At 41.4% G+C, this 18,939-nt stretch overlaps 1 protein-coding gene across 1 annotated transcript in view; it reads right to left on the reverse strand.

The window, feature by feature from the left end:
* LOC116519790 (NACHT, LRR and PYD domains-containing protein 12-like) overlaps nt 1-18,939 on the reverse strand; it is a 59,421-nt gene that overhangs the window by 18,494 nt on the left and 21,988 nt on the right. The window contains 10 exon segments of the mRNA XM_032233831.1: nt 3,749-3,919; nt 4,105-4,275; nt 4,660-4,830; nt 5,018-5,188; nt 5,372-5,542; nt 5,730-5,900; nt 5,971-6,141; nt 6,327-6,497; nt 7,197-7,367; nt 9,265-9,342. Coding sequence (XP_032089722.1) covers nt 3,749-3,919; nt 4,105-4,275; nt 4,660-4,830; nt 5,018-5,188; nt 5,372-5,542; nt 5,730-5,900; nt 5,971-6,141; nt 6,327-6,497; nt 7,197-7,367; nt 9,265-9,342 — 1,617 coding nt within the window.

An 18,939-nucleotide genomic window follows, 5' to 3' on the forward strand; every position in this document is an offset into this window, starting at 1 on the left:
CTTTATCTTTTATTTTTTCCAGAAATTGGCCATGCAGTGCTTTGTTCTGCCAACTCTCCATTCTTGATTTTATCACATCTTTTCTGTATTCTTGTTTCGTCTGTTGCGCCTTCAGTAGATTTTTGTTCTTTACTTCGATTAATGGATGTTCTTGACTTTCTTTTAAATAATCAGCCAGTGCATGTTTTTCTTCTTCAACTGTTTGCTTCACTTGTAATAATCCTCTGCCACCTGATTTTCGGGGCAGGTAAGGTCTATCAGTATCACCACGTGGATGTAAACTGTAGTGCATTGTCATTAGTTTCCTGGTTTTTCGGTCCAAAAGGTCCAAATCAGCTTGTGTCCAGTTAACTATACCAGCTGTGTATCTTATAACTGGTATTGCCCAGGTATTTATGGCCTTGATTGTATTTCCACCATTCAATTTAGATTTCAAAATTTTCCTAGCTCTGTTGGTGTACTCTCACCTGACAATAGTTTTTACTTCTCCATGCTTGATGTTATCCAACTGCAGAATGCCTAAGTATTTGGAGGCTTCATTTTCTTTGCATTTAATTAATTGGCCATTGGGCATTTCAATTCCCTCACATGCAGTGATTTTACCCCTTTTTATGGATACAGTGGCGCATTTTTCCATGCCAAACTGCATTGAAATATCGGTGCTGAATACTCGGACTGTGTTTGTCAATGATTGGATTTCTATTTCTGACTTTCCATAGAGTTTCAAATCATCCATATATAGTAAATGCGAAATTTTTTCAGCTTCTTTGGCTGTTTGGTAGCCTAATTTCATTTTTTTTAAGATTATTGATAGTGGGATCATTGCGATGATGAAGAGAAGAGGTGAAAGTGAATCACCCTGGAAAATTCCTCGCTTGATATTAACCATTCCGTAGATCTCATTCCCTACTGCTGACTCAGTTCTCCATTGTTTCATCGCCTTTTCAGTAAAGGATGTAATATTTTTGCTAATGCCAGTTGTTTCTAAGCATTTTATGATCCAACTATGTGGCAGTGAGTCAAATGCCTTTTTGTAATCAATCCAGACCATATTCAAGTTTGTTTTTTCTGTTCTTACAATTTTCTAATATCATTTTATCAATTAGAAGCTGATCTTTTGTGCCCCTGCTCCTTCTTTTGTTGCCTTTTTGCTCTACTGGCAAGATGTTGTTTGTTTCCAAATAATCCATCATGTTATCTGCAATAATGCCTGTGAGTAATTTGAAGGTTGTTGGCAAGCATGTTATTGGTCTGTAGTTTTCAGGTGTTGTTCCTTTAGTTGCATCTTTCTGAATCAAGTATGTTTTTCCAGTTGTCAACCATTCATCAATTTGGCCCTTTTGTAAAATTTCATTCAGTTGCCTGGCCAATATTTCATGTAAATTGGTCAGATATTTGAGCCAGAAACCATGTAATTGGCCCTTTCCAGGTGATGTCAAATTCTTTACCTTTTTAACTCGATTTTTGACCATCTCAGTTGTTATTTCTAATACTTGCATTTGTTTGTTGCCAATGCTTTTCTCAAAGTCATGTATCCACTTTGCTTCCTTGTTGTAGTCCTTTGCATTTTCCCACAATTTTTTCCAGAATTCAATTGTGGCCTGTTTTTCTGGTTTTTCACTTTTGGTGTCACCATTCACATTAAGACTTTGATAAAAATGCCGTTGGTCTGATCGAAATTGCTGATTTTGTTTATATTGGATGATTCGTGCCTCATATCTTTCAATTTTTCTAGCTGTTGCTGTTATCTGCTGTTTTACAATCTCTACAGCTTCATTGATGTTTCTTGTATCCAATCTATATCTTCTGATTAGCCGATCTATGATTTTGTTGTTTTTAAGCCGTTGCTCATGCATGTTCTTTAAGTTACTAGCATCTGCTCTTAATTTTTTGATTTTTTGTTCTAAACGGATTTTCCACTTTGGCTTTGATGCTTTTTCTGTTGTGTGACTAGGTACTTTAATTTTAATGCCTAGTTCATTAGTGACTATTACAGCTGCGCTGTACATTAACTGGTTTGTTTCCAAGATGGATTCTGGTTCAATTGTTGAAAACACTGCATTAACCATTTTCATGATAGAGGCCAAAATTTTCTTAGGCACAGTTTTTAGTGATGGTAAACGTTGCCTTTCCTCATTAAGCAGAAAATGCTCCATGATCTTATCCTTCAATTCTTTTTGTTTTTGAGTTAGTTCATCAGTTGGTTCAGTGATAACTGGTTCTCGTGGTGGTGATGTTATTTCCTCCCTGACAGCTTCTTCTGGGAGTTCTACTATAATGTCTTTAGTTGTGTCTTGAATATCAGTTATTTCCGCTTGTGATATTGTTTTTTGGGTTTTGCAATTTGCCTGAATTTCCTCATATTCACCTTCACTAAACACTTTATTCTGTATAATAAATCGCCTTTGATCTGCTAGTCGTTGTTCACTAACATTTGAATCTGGATATTGTTGTTTCCATAATTCATAAATTCGCTTTAAATAGCCTCTTTTTTCTGGCTCTGAGTTGTAGTAACAGGCCATTATGGCACGGTTTTCATCTGCACTATATTTTTGTCGTTTTGTTGGCTGGTCCACTTGTAGCCCACTTGTCGACGGATGTCCAGGGACCCCAACATCTGCTGCGGCCCTTGTTAACCCGCACGACCGATGCGGTATGGAATTCTTATTTGTTTTTTTCACCATATTGTATGGGTTGGTGGGGTTTTTTTTACGGGACCAGATGCCAACCTGACCCCAACCCTCCTCCTTTCTCATCCGGGCTTGGGACTGGCAACAGCGGAGTTGTTGTTGTTGTTGTTGTTGTTGTTATTATTATTATTATTATTATTATTCCAGCTAAATGATTTACTTGTGTGTGTTTTCTGAATGTGATTGTTGCTGCAAACTCTGACCAGCCAGGTCAGCTTCAGCACTTATTGCAGCCTGATTCAGCACAGCTTTGGTGGGTGGATCGGACTGCTGGAATACCCCCAATCAGCTGTTCCAGACTGCAGGGATTGCCACAGACCATTGCTGACTCCATGCCTCGCATTTTTGGCCTCTGGTAGGGGTGGGTGGCACTACATTTGGTGTATAAGACACACCCAAATTTTCACCCTCTTTTTTTTTGCGCAGGGAAAGGTATTCTGAAAAATACTGTACACTAGTCTCTGCATTGTACATTCTGGATGTTTGAGCCCCTTGCATAGCAATTCAATTGTTTTGTCAACTGGGTTTAGGGACAAGAAAAACACACTCAATTTTTGATTTTTTCTGACTACTTCTGCAAAATGTCTGCTGCAAGATTCAGTCAGGGTCTTTCCACCTAGCCTGCAGATAAATAGAATGAATAATTAAAGTTATTTGTTGAAAAATAAACATAGAATGTATTTTGTAGGAATTGAAGAAAATTTGATTATTATGCACAGAAACATAGCAGCCTCTCCCTGGATATATTTTCAAAATATTAACCATCAAAAGACAGTTGCGGAGATCAACCACAACCTGAACTGTCATTGTACACTGAAGATAGCATTTAATTTCATTGTACGAGGTGCAATGACAGTAAAGTAAAGTAAAGTAAAGTAAAGTAAAGTAAAGTAAAGTAAAGTAAACTAAAGTAAACTAAACTAAAGTAAACTAAAGTAAACTAAACTAAACTAAACTAAACTAAACTAAACTAAACTAAACTAAACTAAACTAAACTAAACTAAACTAAACTAAACTAAACTAAACTAAACTAAACTGAAAGGGGGAAAATCACTTACTGTATTGTTTCTATTTTACATTCTGGATGACTGAGCCCATCACACAGTAGTTTCATTATTTTGCCATCTGTGTTATTAAGCAACAAATGTAACTTTCTCAAGGTCTGGTTTTTCCAGAGTACTTCTGCAAGATGCCTGCTGCAGCATTCTGTTGGGATGGATCCAACAAGTCTGCAAAAAAGTGTGAAAAAATTACCTTTATCTTCTGACAAAAATGTCTGGAATATATTCTTAAAGGGAATGAAGGGAATATTATTCTGAATGGCAATTGAACTGCCTCCCCCAGTTATATTCTCAGAATATTAATGGTCAAAAACAGTGATGTAGATCAAAATGAAAGGGGAAAAATCACTTACTGTAGTGTCTTTATAGTACATTCTGGATGTTTGAGGCCCTCGCACAGCACTTCCATTGCTTTGTCATCTTCATTGTTGAGGTACAAGAGTAACACACTCAGTCTCTGGTTCTTCCTGAGTACTTCTGCAAGATGCCTGCTGCTAGATTTGGTAAGGCTCCGTCCAATAAGACTGGACAAAAAGTGAGGAAAAATAACAATTATCTGTTGAAAAACAATCATGCAATTTATTCTTATAGGAATTTAAGGGAATGTATGGCAAATGAATTGCCTCTCCATTTTTGCTTCTTGGATGAGAAGCAAAACATATTCAATAGAAAAAAATAAAATCCAGTTTTTGCACAAATGTGGGGGGGAAAAAACTCATGCTCTTGGGACAACCATAACCCGGATGATTGAGAATATCCATGGACAAAACCATGGAATGTATTTTAGAGGAACTAAAGGAAATGTGATTATGTGGGGCAAATCCTCTCCCTAAATACATTTCCAGAATATTAATTGCCAAAGGATGATTCCGCAGAGGAAACTGAAAGGAAAAATAACTGTCACTTACTTTAGGGTCTCTATTGTACATTCTGGTTGTTTCAGCCCATCGCACAGCACTTCCATTATTTTGTCATCTGGGTTGTTGAGGGACAGCATTAGCTCTCTCAATCTCTGATTTTTCCCCAGTACTTCAGCAAGATGCCTACTGCAGGATTCAGGCAAGACGTCTCCATCAAGTCTGCATAAATGATCCAAAAATAATTATTATTTCTTGAAAAATAAGAATGGACTATATTTATATAGGAATTGAAAGGGATGTGATTATGTATGGCAACTGAACAGTCTCTCCCTGGATATATTTCAGGACTATTAACTGCCAAAAATACAGATGCACAGATCAATATGAAAGGATAAAATTCACTTACTGTAGCTTCTTTATTGTACATTCTGGATGTTTGAGACCATCACACAGAACTTCCATTGTTCTGTCATTTGCATCCTCAAGGTACAAGTACAACTCTCTCAAGCTGTGGTTTTTCCTGAGTACTTCTGCAAGATGCCAGCTGCAGGATTCTGTCAGACACTGAATATCAAGCCTGCAGAGAAAAGCCGAAAAAAAATACAATCACCTGTTGAAAAACAAATATTTTTACGGAAACTGAAGGGAGTGTGATCATATATGCCAACCAAACTGTTTCTCCATGGATATATTTCCAGAATATTATCAGTCCATAAACAGTTGTACAAATGAAACTGAAAGGAAAACAACAACCACTTACTCTAGTCTTTGTATTGTACATTCTGGATGTTTGAGCCCCTCGCACAGCAATTCCATTGTTTTGTCATCAGGGTTATTTAAGAACAAGTATAACACCCTCAATTTTTGGTTTTTCCTGAATACTTCTGCAAGACGTCTGCTGCAAGATTCAGTCAGGGTCTTTAGATTTAGCCTGCAGATAAATAGGCTGAATAATTAAAGTTATTTGTTGAAAATCAAGCATAGAATGTGCTTTGTAGGAACTGAAAGAAATGTGATTATGTACAGCAATTTAACAGCTTCTCCCTGGATATATTTCCAAAATATTAACCATCAAAAGATGGTCCTGGAGAATAAACTGAAAGGGGAAAATTACTTACTGTATTGTTTCTATTTTACATTCTGGATGACTGAGCCCATCACACAGTAGTTGCATTATTTTGTCATCTGTGTTATCAAGGAACATATGTAATATTTTCAATCTCTGGTTTTCCCTGAGTACTTCTTCAAGATTCCTGCTGCAACATTCTGTCAGGATCTTTCCACCAAGCCTGCAGAAAAGAGTAACCATCAAAAGATGGTTGCGGAGATCAATCAGGAAGGGGGGGGGGAATCACTTACTTTAGTCTTTCTATTTTACATTCTGCATTTTTGAGTCCTGTACACAGCACCTCCATTGGTTTGTCATCTGGACTATTGAGTGACAAGTATAACACACTCAATTTCTGATTTTTTCCAAGTACTTCTGCAAGATGCCTGCTGCAGGATTCAGTCAGGGTATCTATAACAAGTCTGCAGGGAAGAGTCCCCCCCCCCCCCAAAAAAAAACAATTACTTCTTGAAAAACAAACATGGACAACTGAAGGGAATGCAATAATGTATGGAAACTGAACTGCCTCTCCCTGGATGAAATTCCAGAATATTAAGCATAAGAAGCCAGTTGACATTACAAACCAAAAGGGGAAAAAATCACTTACTCTAGAGTCTCTATTGTACAGTCTGGATGTTTGAGTCCTCTACACAGCATCTCCATTGGTTTGTCATCTGGGTTCCTGAGGGACAAGTTCAATATTGTCAATCTCTGTTTTTTACTGAGTACTTCTGCAAGATGCCTGCTACTGGATTCATTGATGGTCTTTCCTGCAAGCCTGCAGAACAGAATATAGAAAATTACAGTTATCTTTTTAAAAAAGAAGCCTTGAATGTATTTTTATGATTATTGAATGAAATGTGATTATCTGTGGTATCTGAACTGGCTCTCTACAATTATCTTCTCAATTGTCTAAATGAAGTATCTTCTGAACTGTGTAAAGTTGGTGCTGGGAACTGAGTGTGTAACTAGCCTAGGGAATAAATGCTTACTGGAACTTGCTGAGTCTTCCTGGGTATATGCTGTGCAGTTCTGGGCATGCTTGCCACCTTACAAGCATAAACCACCAAATAACAAAAAGATTGTTGTAAATTTCAAATAAATACTAAAAACTTGCCATAGAATTTTAAAAAATTTAAGTATCTTGAGAATTTACAAAGAATGACCAAATATAGAATATGTAAAGTCTATCTCTAAACTTTTATCACTTTCATTGGTATTTGAAAAATTGCTTAATGATCATTTATAGACTTCTGAGCTCCACTACTAAAAATCCCCACTCTCCATCTCATATCTCCCATCAAACTATTTTCATGGTCTTTCGATTATGATAACAGATCAAATTGTATCTTGGAAACAGTTCTCTGAAGAGAATATGGTTAAATTTCACAACTGTAACTGTCTTTTCATGGATAGTTTCCAGAACTCAAGAGAAAGCATCACACATCAAACTGAGAAAGAAATATGGAACATTCACCCTAGTGTGCCTACTTTACAGTCTGCATGTTGAAGCCCCTCACACAGCAATTTGGCTGCTCTGTCATCCGTGTCTTCAAGGGACAACTGTAATACTTCCAATCTCTGGTTTTTCTTGAAGACTTCAGCAAGATGCCTGCTGCAGGACTCTGTGATGGACCATCCATTCAAACTGAAAGAACAGCAATCACTCAGAAGAATTAGAATGATACCTTCTGGTTAGTAGTATCACATATAAAAATAGATGGTAAAAACAATAATAATTAAAAATAGTTAAAAGCAATAGTTATGGGCAGTTAATCAACAAATTTGCAGAGTTTATATTCTCTTACATTCCATTTATTTTATTTTTAAGGCTCAGAATAATCTATTTTGTGCCAGCACTAATGGCTGTCAAGCAGCAAGTTAGTAAAGTGGATGTCTTCCCATTCCAGTGACATGCAAGTTCAGGCAGAACTTTGAGAAATTTTTGATCAATATTGTTCAATGGCACTGTAAATCTAGCCACAAGCTTGACATAGGCTGAGGCTGGGAATCCAGTCACAAGTGAGAAATGCAAAGAAAAACACCAAGAAACCCAGTGATGGGAAGCCTGACAGATCTGAGGCTTACAAAATTGTTCTCAGCATTTGCTCTCAAGGAATGAGGTCAATCAATCAACTACACTGAGCTCCCACCCAATACGCAGCTGTGGCAGTTTCCTTCTCAGCTTTGGCTATTTTGCAGGTTCCTTTCCTACCAAATCTCTCAGATCTTCCAAATTCTTCTATACTAGGAGTTGTCGTGGGGTGAAAGCAAGACATCCTGTGGGTTTACTGGACTGAACTTTGGCTCTGCTACTACTGGAATCATCCAAGCCAAGACTATTGTCCTGGCCAAGAAACTTCACTTTCTCTCCATCCTCCTTATCAGAGAACATGACCAGCACATTTATAATAACTTTGAAGTCAAGCATGGCATTTTAAAGAATGAGATAACCATGGCCAAAGCCAGTTTAAATCATTTAGTCCAGGGATATCAAACTCCCAGCCCATGGGCCAGATGCATCATGCACTGGCCACGCCCACCCCCATTTTAGCGAAGGGGGGAAGTACGCAATACGTCATGTGATGACAAAGTGATGCCGCAAGTTTGACACCCCCATCTAGTCCATTATTTACACACATAACCATTATGCATAGGTTTCTGTGGTGGCCCGGCAGGAGTCAGTAGAGCTGCCGCCAGACTCCGACGGCGAGGGATCTTATGAGTTGGACTTGGAGGAGATGGAGGACCCTGAACAGGGTGTTAGGGCTCAGCCAGAGCTGTTAGAGCTGCCACCAGAATACGACAGCACGGGGGCTGGTTGGTCAGCCTTGAAGAGGGTGGAGGACCCTGGACGGGGTGTCGACGCCACGCAGGGCGGGAGGAGACGTGGTGGCCACCGGATACCTGGGGAGCATTGGATCAAGGGGAATGTTCCTGCAAGTATTTGGGAATTACGAAGGAGGAAACACAGGAGATGAGTGCGGGCCATCTTATGGACAATCCATTCCGACCACATCCAGACCGTCAGACCCGGGGGAAGGGCCCTGCAGTGGGGGATAGTGTTGTGGCTCGGTAGGAGCCTTTGGAGCTGCTATCAGATTGACACAGAAATCTTCTGTGAGTGGTTTCAGGATGCTCACAGGAGAAGATAACAAGCAGCTGGGGCTCGTTAAGGATCTCCTCCTGTGGATAAAAGACTGATGGTGCCACGCCTTAGTGGCAGAAGTCAACGTCATTCGTTTGTTCATTAGTTCCGTTCCGGTTCTAGTTCGTGTTCATGATTCAAAGAAGCACTTGGATAAGTGATTTGCTTTATGTAAACCTGGTTTGCTGTGAGAGTTTGTTTTTGCATTTGCTGTTTAACTTTTTGCCAGAGAATTTATCTATGTTTATTTTGGGCTCACAGCCAGCTTGAGCCGGACTGATAAAGACATTCCTTTGCAAGCTGTGTGTGGCGGTCGTTTCTGAACGAGCAAAGAGGGGGGGTCAGAACAGGTTTCTGTATCAATAACATCTAGAATAAAATTCATGCAGTTTCTTACCTCAGGTATGTTAAGTTTCTCAGCTTTGTCAGTGCTTTAAAAAAATCTTCCCTATATCTTTCATCCAAACTCCATTCCCTAGAAGGAAAACACATTTTTGTTGTCAGACTTTTCCTTCAGTATTTCCAGTTCCTATAGTTAGGAAATACAATTAGCATTCCAGTCTATTTGTAAAGTAACCACAAATAGATGTATTCCTGTTCCAGTATGGGAAGTGCACATGAGATTGGCTTATGATTACCCCATTCATTCTCTCCCTGTTTTAGTCATTAAATGAAGCACAGGATACACCAGGGTTTCAGGGGGAAGTTCCAGGACAGAATGGGACAATTTGCTGTGGCCAACCGCCATAGTAAACTCACCATGAGACAACTCACTGTGGGACAATTTAACAATTCTATTTAATTATTTAAAAGAAATTAAAAAATATTTTAATTCTTGCCATTTACATTTCATTCTGTCCCTCCTTTTGTATCCTTTCTTTAATGATTCTATCCCATCATTTCTTTGATATTAGTGTAATTCTTGTCCCAAAGTGAGTTTTTCCATGGAAAGTTAGCCATGATGAGCCATGATGAATTGTCCCACAGCAAGTTGCCTGTGGCGAGTCAGCCATGGAAAGTTGGCTGTGGAAAGTTGGCTGTTGTGAATTGTCATAGACCCATTGCTGGAGATCTAGTGCAGGCTCTGCCATGGGCTTCCCCACCACTGAGGCAACCCATGCTTTGCTTCCTTCCATTCAAGCTCCCTGCAGGCTTTTAGCCTGTTTCCCAACCTTCCAGATCCCATATGCTTCTCTTTCCCTGTCATCACCAATTGTTCAATTGTCTTTCTGTAAGCAAGTGCCATTTTTAAACCATCTGCAATTCCGGGAGTGGCCCATGTAGCCTAGGGATGGACTAGCTTGCTCTTCTTCTTCAATATAATCTATGGGGTGCTGTGAAAAACTGTGGAACCAGAGATGGCACTGCTAGCCTGCATGGCCCATTTTCAGAAGTGAACACCATTTGGATTGACCACAACTCAGTTGATCACTCTGCAAATGGTGGCCATAGCTGGGATCATGGCCCATGAGCAGAGTGGCCTTCCCTCCTTCCTAACTAAAACTCTGGTGTTCCAGAGTTCTTTTTTGCAATGGGTGAGTCAAAGTGAGGAGGAGAGCATGGGACTCAGTGAGGTGGGAAGCAGAATGAAGGCCTGTGGGGAATGGACAGGTAGATGGGAGCACATTGCAGCATTCCTGCTGTTAGTTGGTTGCAGCAGCCATAGGTTCAGACTTGAATTGTAAGTAGCTTTTGCTGGTTCGTTGTAAGTTCAAACTGTCTCCAAGCAACCCATTGCAAGCCAAGGATTTCCTGTATAGAGCATCGCTTGAAAGAATTAAGATTTGGCATGCCATCCTAGATACAAAGAAAATGAATAAAAATAGAATATTGCAGGTATCTCTAAGTGCAACAATACGGAAGTGAGGAGCAATTTTCAAGTGCTATGCAATTTTCAAGCATGCATACATACTACACTAATACTGTCAAGTTCAAAATATGATTTTGCTCTCACAGCCATTGCTACTTTTTCACTTGTCCCAAACTCAGGGGGGAGGAGAACCTATTCTGGAATGCCAGTTCCAGGTGGCAAAAAGAAACCGTCCTGTGGAAAATGGAAGGACAACAGATGAAAATTTGGGCAAAATAATTTGGATATCACATAGAGTTACATAATTAGCAAAAACTTTGGGAAAGAAATTATGAACTGACGATGTATAAAGGAAATCTGTATAAAATGTTTTTTTTTTCAGTTACCATATTTTTTATTTCATTTTCATTTTCATTTTATACAATCACTTATATACTGTGCGTAACAAAAAAACAAAAAAAAAGGAAAACAAATCCACCATAAAAAAACCAACATAACACTTCAATCCCCCATACACCCTCTCTTCTCCCCCTCCAACTTTCATTTCTCCCCTCCAACATTCCCCTCTTCTACTTCCCTTCCCCCTCAGACATCTCCCCCTCCCTCCATCTCACCCTCCTTACATTCCCCTCTCACTCCCTCTTTACTTCTCCCTCTTCTTTCCCTCTACTCCTCACTTTGGTGTATCCCTACAATTAATCTATTCAGTTTATTTTTTAGAAAATGAAAGAAAAAGAAAAGAAAAGCGAGCAACAGTAAACAAGTGCATTCTTATTGTTCTAAGAATTGAAACTGTATTTCCACCCTCCCCCCTCCCCCCTATAATCCCCCCTCCCTAACCCCCTTACGGCTTCCCAGGTCCCATACCCGGCATAGTTCTTTAACAAGCACTGGAGTGTAATAAGACCAACTAACTTTAAAGTTAAAAGATAAAAAAAAAAGAAAAAAAAAGGGGGAAATAGTAAAAAATAGAAAGAAAAAGACACACAAAAAAAAGAAAAACAAGAAAGATCAATAAACCCGCTACATTAACACAGCTTCCCATCCTCTGTAAATCTTAAACAATGTGCCTCATTCCAAATTTCGGTTATTTTATTACTTGCAGGGTTTCAAACTCTATTAGAGCCAGGTAAGTTAATCAATTGGGGTTCTCCAACTAAAGGTGAAGAAGAACTGAAGAACTCAGAAATTCTCAGATTCCATACAAATGGGAAGTCCCGGCTGGCATTACAGTTACATTTGAGAATCAAAAACATCGCTTTAACTCTGTCTGTGAAGCCCGAGAATTTTATTACAAGACTTTGAAGGCGGGACTTCCTGATTCATCCGGACCTGGAGAGAGACAAGGAGAAGGAGAAGACAAGCAGCGGGACACGTGGCCACAAGGCGGAGGGTGTTGCTTTCCTCTTCCGGAAGGGCAGAAGAGTAAAGAATAAAGACTTAGCGATGCTTTTAAAACTTCATGATTTCTGCCTGGTATAAAATGGAAAAGTTGTACATCGATGATGAGATATGGAGGCTGAAAGAAGCGCTGCTGATTGTGGACATATATTGTATATAAGATTTGTTTGAACTCTAACTCAAATTGCGCATGAATTATTTTCCTAGGCGAGGAGAGCGGAGATCGCGATCTTCTTGAGTTGTGGTTTGGGACGAACGGAGTTGGGAGCTGCGTGGGAGATGGAAGGGTAGCGAAAGCTTAACTAGACTACTTGGGGCTAGAATGCAAGCTGATGTTTGTATGAATTGCTATTTCAATATAAGGTTAAGAAAGATTAGTCAGAGAGTCTCCAGGAAGGTGGAGTAAATATGTGAGGAGCAATGGACGCGGATAAAATATATATGTGGACATGGGTAAAGGCAGGGTGGAAGGTAAAAAATTTACACGTGGATGTGGGTAAGGACAGAATGGGAGGTGTTGGAAATGAAAAATGAAAGAAGTACTTGAGTTTAATGGTTTTATAGAAAGGTTTGGATATTTGGATAAAAAAGAGATAAATTAAAGGTCCGAATAGATAGATAAAGCAATGTATAAAATGTTTTATAGGTGGCATTTACCACTGGCAAGATTAGCAAAAATGTTTCAAAATATGTCAAGCAAACATTGGAAGTGTAATCAAATACTATTATCACACAATATTATCACACGTGGAGGTGCCCAAGAGCAAAAAAAAAGTTTGGATGAAAGTGCATATATGGTTAGAGAAAATGTTAAGGCAGCATATAAATTACAAGCCAAAACTATTTTTGTTAGGCAAAATACCAGAAAAATATGATAAAGGAAATGTATATTTGAAATTACATGTTTTGACAGTAGCAAGAATTGTATTTGCACAATACTGGAAAAGTGAGGAAACACCTACAGAAGAAGATATAATTAAAAACATATTAGATTGTGCAGAAATGGACAGATTAATATTGAAGATAAAAGAACAAGAAGACACAGAGTATTTTTGAACTTGGGACTTGTTTTATCAATGGTTGGATAACAGAGGTAGAAACTAGGATCCTAAAAAATATTACTATGTAAGCAAACTGACACAGACAATACGCTGTTCATCAAGCACTTATTGTATGTAAAGAGAAAATATATAAATAAATTGGGAGTGGGGGGAGAAACCATCCCATGGGAATCAAGGTCATCTAGCCAGATGCTCAACAAAGACATGGATAGTTTCCACAACAATATAGAGGCACCTATTTGGACAATATGACCTGCACTAATTGGGTGGAGGGAGATTCAATTCTTTAACTACACAAAAACTGTGGGAATCAAACAGAGTTGGTTTTGCTTTCAGTCTGTGCCAATATGATATAAATAAAAATTAGTATAAAGAGATTGAATCATCTTGCCCGGGCTTCCTTGGTTGGGTTCGTCAGTCAGAACATTGACAAATACACTATCATATTCATTCATATTCAAAGAATTTTAGAATTTAGAATTTAGAATTTGTGTTTATTTGTATGCTGCCCTTTTCCCTGGGGGGGACTCAGGGCGGCTCACAATCAAAAGGAAGGGGGGAAACAGACTTTTACATATAGACAGTACATAATTAAAACGCAACATTCATACCATTCGGGCGGGTCACAATCTTTAGCCCCAGGCCTGACGGGATAGCCAGATTCTAAGGGCTGTGCGGAAGGTCTGGAGGGTGGTGAGGGTACGAAGCTCCACGGGGAGATCGTTCCATTGGGTCGGGGCTACCACCGAGAAGGCTCTCCTCTGCGTGGTGGCCAGTCGGCATTGGCCAGCGGATGGAACTCGGAGGAGGCCTAAACGGTGAGATCTAATGGGTCGTGTGGAGGTGATTGGCAGTAGGCGGTCTCTCAAGTACCCAGATCCACTACCATGAAGGGCTTTATAGGTGGCAAGTAGCACCTTGAAGCATATCCGGAGATCGACAGGTAGCCAGCGCAGCTCATGGAGGATCGGTGTTACGTGGGTGAAGCGAGGTACACCCACAATTGCTCGCGCGGCTGCATTCTGGACTAGCTGAAGTCGCCGAATACTCCTCAAGGGCAGCCCCATGTAGAGCACATTGCAGTACTCCAGCCTAGAGGTCACAAGGGCATGAGTGACTGTTGTGAGAGCCTCCCGGTTCAGGTAGGGGTGCAACTGGTGCACCAGGCGAACCTGGGCAAATGCCCCCCTGGTCACAGCTGACAAATGGTGTTCGAAAGTCAGCTGTGGGTCCAGGAGGACTCCCAAGTTGTGGACCCTGTCTGAGGGGTATAATATTTGACCCCCCAGCCTGAGAGATGGAATATTTGCCAAATTGGTGGGAGGGAAACACAACAGCCACTCGGTCTTATCCGGGTTGAGCACGAGTTTGTCAGCCCTCATCCAGTCCCTAACGGCTTCAAGTCCATGGTTCATCACGTCCACCGCTTCATTGAGTTGGCACGGGGCGGACAGATACAGCTGGGTATCGTCCGCATATTGGTGGTATTTTATCCCGTGCCGCCGAATGATCTCGCCCAGCGGTTTCATGTAGATGTTGAAAAGTAGGGGAGACAGGACCGAACCCTGCGGCACCCCATATGTTAGGGGCCTAGGGTTCGATCTCTGTCCCCCAACTAACACCGACTGCGACCTGTCCGAGAGGTAAGAGGAGAACCACTGTAGAACAGTGCCTCCCACCCCCACCTCTCGCAGTCGTCGCAGAAGGATACCATGGTCGATGGTATCAAAAGCCGCTGAGAGGTCAAGGAGAACCAGGATAGAGGCATGGCCTCGATCCCTGGCTCTCCAGAGGTCATCGGTCAATGCGACCAAAGCGGTTTCTGTGCTGTAGCCAGGTCTGAAGCCGGACTGGAATGGGTCAAGATAGCTGGTTTCCTCCAAGGCCCGCTGGAGCTGAAAGGCCACCACCTTCTCAACAACCTTCCCCATAAAGGGGAGGTTGGAGACTGGATGGTAATTGTTAAGAACGGCTGGATCCAGAGATGGTTTCTTCAGGAGGGGTCTCACCACCGCCGCTTTAAGTGCGGGGGGAAAGACCCCCTCCCGAAGGGAGGCGGTAATAACCGCCTGGATCCAGCCCCGTGTCACCTCCCTGCTGTTGACAACCAGCCAGGAGGGGCACGGGTCCAGTACACATGTGGAGGCACTCACAGCTCTCATGGCCTTGTCCACGTCCCCAGGGGCAACATCCTGAAACTCAACCCAGCGATGGTCTACCAGATTATCCCCTTGTGCCTCGGCTGGATCTGCAGGATCGGAGTCCAACTCCGACCGAAACCGAGCAACTTTGTCCGCCAAGAACTGGACGTACTCTTCAGCCCTACCCTGCAAGGGGTCCCCCGTGTCCCTCCAATTTAGGAGGGAACGGGTTCTCCTAAACAGGGCGGCAGGGCGTGACTCAGTGGAGGCAATCAAGGTGGCAATATAAGATCTTTTTGCCGTCCTAATTGCCCTGATGTAATTCTTGGTGCATGATGTTAAAAGTGCTCGGCTCGATTCGGATTTGTTGGATCCCCACAAGTGCTCTAGGCGTCTCTTCCGGCGCTTCCTCTCCCGGAGTTCCTCAGTAAACCAAGGGGGCCTCCTGGATCCACAGCCTCGGAGCGGCCGTAGTGGCGCAATCCAGTCAAGGGACCCCGTCGCTGCCGAATTCCAGGCAGCAACCAGGGTCTCCACCGGACTGTGGGCGAGAGTATCAGGAATAGCCCCAAGCTCCATCTGGAACCTCAAGGGATCCATAAGTCGCCTGGGGCGGAACCATCTGGTCGGTTCCTCCTCTCTACAGCGGAGGTTTGGCCTCCAAAAGTCAAGCCTCAGTAGAATAATTATTACCTATACTTACAAATAAGTAGGACTATTTAGCTCACTGCTTTAGCTGCATTTTATCTTATGCAAATGTGTCTGCACTAATAGGCTATTCAGTGCTCTGGCAGTAATGCCCACTTCCCTCTAGTTACTGATTCTAAGCCCCTATGGTCATTTTTTAATTTACAAAATCACTAAAAAGCTTGCACATTTATAAAAACAAACAAGTTGACTCACTAGACCTTTTTTTTTTTTTAGCAATGTGAAGTTCACAAGAGTGCTATCAATTTCTTCTACTGGAGGTAACTGGAAAAATGGAACACTGGTGTTTTATTTTTCCTTTTATTAGTCCATCAGTTTTAATTATGGAAGGTAATAGATGTATAAGGGCTAGTACCAAAAGTCTAACTAGGTATCGTCCAAGGCCAGGGGTGAAATTTAGCAGGTTGTGACAGGTTCTGGAGAACTGATAGCAGAATTTTTGAGTAGTTCAGAGAAAAAGCAAATACCACATCTGGCTGGCTTCAGAAGGGGTGGGAATGGAGATTTTGCAATATCCTTCCCCTGGAGTGGGGAGGGAATGCGGATTTTAGAGAGCCGAGGTGGTGCAGTGGGTAGAGTGCAGTACTGCAGGCCACTTCAGCTGACTGCTATCTGCAGTTCAGCGGTTCAAATCTCACCGGCTCAGGGTTGACTCAGCCTTCCATCCTTCCGAGGGGGGGTACAATGAGGAGCCAGATTGTGGGGGCGATATGCTGACTCTGTAAACTGCTTAGAGAGGGCTGAAAGCCCTATGAAGCGGTATATAAGTCTAACTGCTATTGCTATTGCTATTTTGCAGTATCCTTCCCCTGCCATGCCCACCAAGCGACGCCCACAGAACCGGTAGTAAAAAAATTTTTACTTTCACCACTGTCCAAGACCCCCCAATTTGTGTTTGCTTCCCTAACGCTATTATGATTTCATCAGTTTTCTGAGTCTGGGGTTGAAGGGGGAACAGATTATTCATCTGAAAAGTAAGCAGGAAATCAGACATCTGTGACAGCTTCAAGGCCAATGAGTCAGTGCAATTGAGGTCCTATTCAGATAATGGGGGAACACATTATGATAGGGAACCTAATCTAGAACTCACAAGGAGCCATGGAGGGCTGAACAAAAGCCATCAGTGCCTCTACATGAAAGGAAAAGGCAGCATTGCACCTAATCAAGTCATGTCAGCATATAGTATTATATGACAGCAATGACCAGCAGAACAGGGGTGTCAAATTCAAGCCCGCAGGCTAGATTCAGCCCATGGGGTGCTTAGATCTGGCCTGTGTGGCTCCCCTGGAAACAGTGAAGGACTCGGCTGCAGTGCCTCTGCTAGCAAAGACTGAGCTCGTGAGGACTGTGTGTGGTCCTCCCATGCTCCATTTTAAGCTGTGACAGTCTCCTGCAGGCCTCTGCCAGTGAAAATGGAACATGGGAAGATCCTTTTGGTCTCTGTTTTTGCTGCCGGAGGACTGCAGAATGTTGAGCTGGCCATGCCAACTCTGGCCATGCCTCCCAGCCATGTCCACTCACCCTCCCCCGAAAACAAACATAACTCTGATGCGGACCTCAATGAAATCAAGTTTGACACTCCTGCTCTAGAACCAAGGCTTGACATTCAGACTGGCTCATGGATTATCTGATGCTTGGATGCTAGACTTTGATGATTCAACCTCCAATTCAAGTTATGGGTTCTTTGAACATTCTAAAGATTAACTTTCTTAATTATTTGATGGGTGTTAGCACAAAATTTGCAATCTGGAAATAGTTCTTCAAACCTGTAATTGCCTGGCTTTCTGTTTTGCAACATTTGCTTAGGACAGTCACAGATGGGAGGAATAAATAAGGAGGAAATGGTTTCACTGGGAGCTGTAGTGAGCACAGTCTGAGGAGAACATGAGCTCACACCTATGGCTACAGCAGAAGAAGACACTGCAATCTGGAAAAAGCCATTCAGACAGCTTTATTTCCAACAAATAACAAGCAGCTAAAAACTACAATGAGGAAATTATCCATGTTTCCTTCTACTGGAGAAAAAAAATCTACATTGAAGTCAAAGTTCACAAGTATTAAACAAAAGTATTGCGAAACTATAGGAGACATGCGCTGACGTCGCAATGATACAATGTGTGATCTTGGAGCTCCGATATCACAGTCGATACTTTTGCCACTGGATGGTCCCTTTGGACCTAAACCGTCTTGAAGAGATGTTTACAGGGATGAGTATGTCTTGCTGATCTCAGGGACATCGCAAAGTCCCTGATTGATACAAGAGAATCTCTTCTTGCTGGCAACAGAAGCACAGCCAAAAGCTGCTGAAGTTGGGACAGCTCCGCAATGGGAGGAAAGCGGATGAGGATGAGGAAATTTTATTGTTATAAAAGAGACTGCCGCCCAAAAATCAGAGCTAAATTAAACTTGCAAAGAAAAGAAAAATAAGCGGTGAAATTAAGCTATATTGGACAGTGTGTTATCCCCCCCCTTTTTTTATGGACAGAAGTTTTGCAAGTATTTCCTACTTTTTAAAGTTAAAGTATTGGTTTTTATTCTTTTATTTCTTTTTTCACCTATGGATTAAATCTTTTTCTTTATTTTTATAATATTGGTTTGGAGGGTTTTTTTCTCTCTCTTTTGCTCCATTTAAGAATTTTGTTTCTTTTAAGCCTGGAATATAAAGAAGACATAAAAGGAATATAAAGAGGGTAGTAACATCAGAGGGAAAAGAAGTTACACTGCCACTTGGAGGTTGGAGGCTGAGTCCTGGGAATATTGCTTTCTCTTTTTTCTCTTTGATCATTTTGACTTTGCACTTCAAAGGCTTCAGCTTGTTTACAGAAGAGATAAGGAGAAGAGCATGGGTTGTTTACGCAGGTGCTCTTTGGATGTTTCTTTGGCAGCTGGAGTGAAGTGAAAACAAAATCTTATTTTGAAACTAGAGTGGCAGTGTTTACTAGTTGGAAGTA

This window comes from Thamnophis elegans, chromosome 1 (genome assembly GCF_009769535.1).
Source record: "Thamnophis elegans isolate rThaEle1 chromosome 1, rThaEle1.pri, whole genome shotgun sequence".
In the NCBI taxonomy this organism is placed as follows: domain Eukaryota; kingdom Metazoa; phylum Chordata; class Lepidosauria; order Squamata; family Colubridae; genus Thamnophis; species Thamnophis elegans.